The sequence below is a fragment of the Marmota marmota genome, unplaced genomic scaffold (genome assembly GCF_001458135.2).
Source record: "Marmota marmota marmota unplaced genomic scaffold, marMar, whole genome shotgun sequence".
Taxonomy (NCBI): domain Eukaryota; kingdom Metazoa; phylum Chordata; class Mammalia; order Rodentia; family Sciuridae; genus Marmota; species Marmota marmota.
In genome coordinates, this window is record NW_026000026.1 from 25127772 (window position 1) to 25135397 (window position 7626).

A 7626-nucleotide genomic window follows, 5' to 3' on the forward strand; every position below is an offset into this window, starting at 1 on the left:
TTTAAAAAAAAAAAAAAAAAAAAATCTTAAGTAAAGCCTCTTAGTATTTTTCAGAATTTACAGAGGCCCTAATTTACAGTGTTAAAAATAAATTCTATATTTTAAAAAAGCCATTAAAAAACTATTACTTGGGGCTATTTCCTCAGCCATTTAGTGAGACCCTCAGAAACACTCTAACTTGAGTTAGAGTGCTCGCCTAGCACATCCGAGGCCCTGGGTTCAATCCTCAGCATAAAAATAAATAAAAGTATTGTGTCCATCTACAACAAAAAAATATACAAATATTAAAAAAAAAAGTATTACTTATTCTGTTTTGGAACACACTGGATACTATAAAAATTTTCACCAAAAATCAATCTCTTAAAAAAACCTGGTGCAGAATCTGAAGCATCAAGTGGGTGTGCTAGCACTTCTGCCTCAAAGAGGAATGGCATGTTGGCAGATCCTTTTGTAACTCCTACACACTATATCTATCTACAAATGACTGAGCTGCTCACTCATCACAAGCCACCTTGACTGCTTCATAATTCCTACAAAAGCAAGAAGCAGAAACAAGTTAAGGTTCTCAATTTCATCTGTACCAAAAGGACTAATTTACCTTCTATAAGCATAGTGGTCCAACAGCAGTGCAGACAGCAGCAAGATGGAAATAGCCAATAAAAACAAAAATAAAGCACAATTATAACACTACACAGTGCATAGGTACAAGTTGAATAAAGGTGACTAGGTAATTCTATTCTTCCCTCCCCACTAAATATCAATTCAAGAGTGTTTTATCTGACAATTGGAAAGGAAGTACCTTTTGAATCTAAAAGGTTAATTCAAGCAGTTAAAGCTTGACCAACAAAAACATCATGTATTTTGAGAACCAAGAAAAAACTGATATGCTCTCCTCCTTCCTCAATTAAAAAAAAAAAAAAAAGAGAAAAAAAAGCAGCTGGATGCAGTGGCACAGGCCTATAATCTCAGTGATTCAGGAGGCTGAGGCAGGAAGGTTACAAGTTCAAGACCTCAGCCATTTAGTGAGACCCTCAGAAACTTCATGAGACCCTGTCTCAAAAATTAAAAAGGATTGGGATGTGGCTCAGTGGTAAAGCACACTTGGTATTCTTCGTTTGGGGTAAGGGTAAAGAGAGACGAGGCTCAGAGTCACTGGTCTTCCTGCCTACAGATCGAGTTACTTTTAACTTATTGCTTCTCTATGAAAACTAGATCTTAAGAAATCAAGATCACTCTAAAACTTAATATATTCATATCATAAATAGTTAGAATGAGGGGCAACTAGGGATTCTACGCAAATGAGACCACCTTTGTTTGATCCTAAAGGAAAGAACTAATGCTACAGCATAGAAAGAAGAGTAGTTTAAGACACAGCAGAGTGTATTAGGGCCTGCCCTCTTCTATATTAATGAAACTTACAAAACAATACAAGAGAAATGTGCTCTGACTCCTTCCAGAAAAAGCTCTAGATCAAGACCTAGGGGAGGGCAAAGGCAGGAAAAGACGCTGTACCCACTCCCACCCTCCACTCAGAGGGTCACAGATAGTTCAACACTACCACCAGACACACAAGCACAGGTGTATAAATGGGTAGACTTACACAGATCACTGCACAACTACAGAAAGACACAAATCCTATGAAACCTTCATGTTAAGCAACAAGAGCAATACAAACCTCATTTCCTTTAGTCCTTCTGCCTCTATGACCTGCAGAATCTGTTTTGGTGTCATTGGAGCATCCGAGTAGTTTTCTAATACCTGAAGAAATATAAATGTCCTGATTTCAGTGTGCAATTTCCATTTATTTCCATTAATCTATATCATGGGCTACAATTCTGCTATGAGGGACCACTAGTGACAGTTTATAGTTTTTCCATAGTTAAAATTAATTCAAGGCTGAGGATGCCGCTCAGTGGTAGAGCACTTGCCCAGTATATATGAGGCCCTAAGTTCAATCCCCAGCACAGGAAAAAGAAAAAAAATTACTTTGGGAATCAAATTACACATATCAACTATACCAAAAGTGGATGAAATGGCCAAATTTTCAATTCTAAGGACATGTATATTCTTTAATTTTGGGGGGTGCTGGGGATTAAACCAAGAGATGCTTTATACTACTGAGCTACATCCCCAGTGCTTTTGATTGTTTGCTTGCTTGTTTGTTTTTTGGAAGACAGGGTTTTGTTAAGTTGTCCAGATTGGCCTTGAACTTAGGATCTTCCTGCCAAAGCCTCCCAAGTAGCTGGGACTACAGGTGTATGCCAATGACCCAGGCTGACACTTATCTTTAACATAGAATGTGAGACCTTAGCAACTTAGATGACTGCTTAATTTGATGCATTAATATGGCTAAACTACACAATAAAAGTCAGAAATTTGTTCAGATTTTCTTTCCCAAGGAAATTTAATAGTACCCATATTTTAAAATGGTGCCACTGAGTTGTGAAATCCTGGTATTAACTAGCCCAGAAGATTTTGCCATTTAACAACATGATGCTGATTCTGTATAAGCAAACAATGAGAAATGGAACATCCCATTTATGTTGGCATCATCTATATACCTAAATTGCTGCAGTATTTTTCTTAGTGAAACACTGTAGCTGTCTTGCTTTAAGAAGTTGTTTTAGAAATGTTATTCTTCTAAGCAAAAGGAAAAGGCCATTGCTATCTGTGTACTTCCTCTAAATGTACAGCTGCTGAAGTGACTCCAACCTAACATCTCACAGTCATTTAAACCATTATAACCAAGTATGTTCTGTCATCAATAAAATGTAAATCAACATAGTCTAACTGGACTGCTGCTGAAGGCATTCTTTATGAACCAACAAAAGCTTTTAACACTAACAGAATTCAAAGTTTGGAGAAGCAGACACTAAAATAAAACTATTTCTCATTGTCCCATTCTTAGACTCTATCATTTCAATTTTTAATCTCCTTGGATATTATCTCTCATAGTGTCAATTACTACTTCAATTCTGATAAACTCTGATCCCAGTCTCTAGCCCTGACTTCACCCCAAGCTACAGATTCAGTCTATAAAGAACATGCACTCTTGACTGTCTACTTGTAATTCATCTAATCATAATCCAAATTCATCTCTCCTCCAGACCAACTCTTCCTCTTATGTTCTCTACTTTGGTTGGCAACCTTTCTAATTACTAATTCAGAAAGGCAGGTGTCATCCTTCACTCTCACCTGTCTCCCAGGCTCCACAGTTGCCCAACACAATAAACCTCATCACTAATACCTTTGAGTCCAGTCCTGCTTTCCTCAAATCCTTTCTTATTCGGCTGTCACCCTTCGTTCAACAAATACATGGAATAACTACTTTGTGCCAAGCACAATTCTAGGTATTCATAGTAAACAAGACCAAATTCCTGCTTTGGCAGAACTCACTTGCTGTAGCCTGAGGTCAACCCAACAAAGCAAACCAATCCTCATCACTTTCCTGCTTTAAAATGTTCCAACAAGCCAGGCATGGTGACACATGCCAATAATCCCAGCAACGTGGGAGTCTGAGACAGGAGATTGCAAATTTGAGGCCAAGCTGAGCAACATAGCAAAATCCTATCTCAAAATAAAATTTTAAAAAGATTCGGGGTGAGGATGGGGTTGTGGCTCAGTGGTAGAGCTCACCTAGCACACATGAGACACTGGATTCGATCCTCAGCACCACATAAAAAAATAAAGGTACTGTGTTCACCTACAACTAAAAAATAAAATATTAAAAAAAAAAAAAAAGACTGGGGATGTAGCTCAATGGCAGAATATCCCTGGGCTCAATCAATCCCCAGTACCCCTCACCCCATTTCCCCAAAAAAAATCCTTCAATAGCTCTCTAATCACATATAGCAAAGCTGAAGTTTCCAAAGTCCACAAACCCACTAGGAAAGCACAGGCTTTAGAACCAGAAGGCCTGGATTCAAATTCTAGTTTTCTAAACTAAAGCAAGTTACCTATATAACCCAAGCCTAAGTTCCCTCACTTTTGAAAGACACTAATGTCTTCTCTCAAAGTTCAGAGAATGTAAGTAAAAGCGCCTATAGTGTCTGGCACAGAGTAGGTGCTCACTAGCCTACCATACAAGGACCTCACAATCTGGTCCCTACCTATTTCTCCATGGGACTGCCACACTGCCAGGCTACAAACTTTGTGTTCTAGTTACTTACTACATATACATCTACCCAATCTCCACACTTTGCAAATACATTCATTGATATATTCTCTCCCTGTTCATCCTCTCTCTGATGGGCCTACCTCTTACTTACCCTTTAATGTTCAGCTCACAAATCATTTTCCTCCAGGAAGACTTCCCTGATCTCTGCCAGGCAAAGTTATATGTTCCTCCCTTTTCAGTGTCCTCACTATCCCATAGTACATATAATTATCTTCCCAACCAGGACACTGGAAAGGAGAATCTAATCATAATTATGCCCAAACAAGACATAGAAATCAGAATATCTGTTTACCATCTTTACATCTCTAACACGTATCATGCCTACAATTCTGTTCATGTGTCTGAACCTTCACCATCCCCAAAAAGACCAAAAACTTCAATGGCAAGCCTCATCCATGGCTGTATTGCAAAGAACTAAAGTGCCAAAATGAGCAGGGGTGACTTGAACAAACCCACAGTAAACTCTGGGACAAGCTGCTAACGTTCACTATCATAGGATATCATTTCTTTGACACAAATTAAGTTTAAGCAAATTATCATAGGATAATTTTTTTTTTAAGAACCATGACTCTGAAATTTGGCTACTTTTTATTTAAATAGCAGTCAGGAAAAGACTGAGAATTTAAACAGGAAGCAAAATCTCTAAAGGGAAGTTACATCAAAAGATACAAAGTATTCACTTTTATTAAAATCCTATATGCCTCCAGCTTTTAGTATAAAAACAATTTAACAGTGTTCTATTGCCAGCCTTTCTATAGTCTGTACCTTTTCTAAAAAGATAGAAAAAAAGTATCTACTTCAAAGTTAAAAAAAGAAAAAAAAGGATGTAGGAATGGTCAGTCATGAATCAAAGTGAAATACAAAGCATGCAATGAAGAGTTTCCCAAAGTCAGGGAGAATCCATTTAGGGTTCTATTCAATTTAGAGGGAAATTTCCTTGGCTATTTCTCTCAAATTGTTCCTAACAAGCAGGAAAATTAATACCCATCCAACTACTTAAAATCTGCTCCTTATGTCTGGTAAAGACAATCCTGGGGCTGGGGTTGTGGCTCAGTGGTAGAGTGCTCGCCGAGCATGTGTGAGGCACTGGGTTCAATCCTCAGCACCATATATAAATAAAATAAAGGTACTGTGTCCACATACAACTGGAAAAAAAAAAAAAAAAGGCAATACTGTACCGTAAGACCTTTTTTTCTTAAAAAGTATCTACTTCTAAATAACATAATTGACATCTGCAAAAATCAATCTCTTGGAGTTTACTCTCTATTAAAATCCTCCAGATATCTCCTTTCCTCTACACCAAAACAGTTTTTAAAAGCATTCCCAGTATCACTCTAGTCACCAATCTAAGTGAGTTCAGGAGCAATCTGAAAATGCCACCCACAAGTACATATGATTGCCATTGCAAGCACTCCAAATTTACTCGCTGTAATAGAATCTGTTCAGTGAAAGCTTGGAAACTCTCCAGCACACAGTATGACAGCATTAAAAAAAAAAGTGGGGAGGACCCTTAAGAACCGCCCCCCCCCCCCACACACACACCTGTAAACCAGTTCCATCCTGAGAGAGAAAATTCTAAAACAAAAACCACATTTAAAAAAAGACAAGAAAATTAAGGATGTGATGGGGCTCAGTGGCAGAGTGCTTGTCTACCATGCACAAAGGGGCAGGGGGATTACACAACACATTCCCACAAGTCCTTTTTCAAATGTTAAAATACACCACAAAGTAATGCCTATTCATATTTTTACTTTTAATGAAGAGCTACAGAAAAAAAATGGAGAGAAAGAACTACTTGGATAATCTAGCTGGAAGGTGAATCAATGATAAAACAGACATAGCAACCTAAACACTGAAGTTCAGACTACAATAAATTTAAGAACAGAATAGTGGATCCCAAATTCTAGTCTTTCACCTAGTAAGAACCAACAGAGTTTGAGACAAGTAGACTTCAGAAATCTATCAGGACATAATAACACAGGATTTAAAGGTACTTTCACCTACTTCTAACAAGTAAATTCTGGCAAACAATACAGGAACTTGGAGAATTTCAATGAACACTCAAGACAACCTCCAGGTTCAGTGCATCTCTCTCCTACTTCCCCTAATTCCTAAATTTGCTTCCAGGTGAAATAAAGAAATACTGCAATTTCTAACATCCTGAAAGTTAGCCAAAGCTTCCAATTTTTACTCAATCAGAAAATCAAAGAGCTTCAAAATCTCCATATTTCACAAGCCAAAACAAGTAAGTAAATTGAAGCACAAAACTTCAACATACAACCAATTATTATTTCTGTTCCCTGGGCCACAACTGCCCAGGAAGATTATCAGGAACACCAGTGAAAATTCTCCAGTAGCCCAAACGGCTCCAGGTCTTGTGAATCAATAACTGAGTTTTACAGGCTCCAAGAAATTAAAAGGTGAACTCTAGATTTGTATCAAACCCCAACACGTATTCATCTTTGTTTTTACACAACACCTCTGAGGCAAAAACTCACTTTCCAGTAAGAGAAAAAATTAGAAGGTTGAACTTCATTCATCATTAAAAGAGAATTATAGCAATTACAAACAAACTACAGGGTGTCAATAGACATACGCTATCTATACCATAACCTTGCTCTGACAGTTCTGAGGAAGTAACATTTTCTGGGAGAAGTACAACCCGTTACTATTGTCATCGGCAACATTTTATAAGAACTTAAAGTGTCTTGGCTTTGCAGTGCAAGTTCAAAAGGAAGCTATTTCACTTATAAGTCCTCTGACGCTTTGAAAACAAAATTCACAAACCCCCTTGGCAAGTAGCTCAAGCACTCAAATTACTCTCTCCTTTGCTAAACCCTCAGTGAACAGTTATCTTCAAACAGAGACACTTTGTCTTTGTCCAACATACATTCTTTACAAAGTGTATTCAGTTCTCTGCGAGACGCCTACCTCCAGACTAGCTTAGAAAGTAACACACTCAAGTCAGTCTTTCTCAAAATGTAGACCCAGGCCACCTGCATTTGAATCACCTGGGAAGCTGGTTAAAACATTATCTGACTCTATCCCAGAATCTTTGACTTGGTAGGTGGTAAGGAGAGCCCTAGGACAAGCATTTTTAACAACCCCCTCAGGTGCCCGCCCACGGGCCCTAAAGTTTGAGAACCACTACCCAGGGTTCAAGGTGAGAGGAAGCACTTGCTTCCCTCCATACACCTGGTTTAGACTGGGAAAGCTCAAAATGCCACTCGCGTCCTTGAAATCGGGGGGCGCTTTCCCACCCCCGGAGTCCAACGCACCACCCCACTACCCCAAGAAGCGAGGGTGGAGCTTCCGACCTTTCCCGGAAACCTAACTCCCGGGGGTGAATAAACGAAGCTTCCCCAGACCCCCCCGAGACTGCCAGAGGTGGGGGAGGGGAGGCTGGGGCCCTGACGCCCGAGGGGGTGGAGCCGGCTGCCAGCTCGCCC

At 39.1% G+C, this 7626-nt stretch overlaps 1 protein-coding gene across 4 annotated transcripts in view; it reads right to left on the bottom strand.

Moving 5' to 3' along the window:
• Nucleotides 1–4685, bottom strand: part of Asxl1 (ASXL transcriptional regulator 1) — a 72430-nt gene extending 67745 nt beyond the window's left edge. Inside the window, exons 1-3 of one of the 4 annotated variants that reach the window (XM_015481723.2) lie at nt 4269–4685; nt 1676–1758; nt 599–601 (exon numbers count right to left, since the gene is read on the bottom strand). In XM_015481723.2, coding sequence (XP_015337209.1) covers nt 599–601; nt 1676–1731 — 59 coding nt within the window. In that variant the 5' untranslated portion in view covers nt 1732–1758; nt 4269–4685. The remainder of the gene's footprint in view (nt 1–598; nt 602–1675; nt 1759–4268) is intronic. The other 3 variants (XM_048811117.1, XM_015481731.2, XM_048811118.1) reach the window with 3 other exon arrangements.
• Between the last annotated feature and the right edge of the window lie 2941 nt (nt 4686–7626).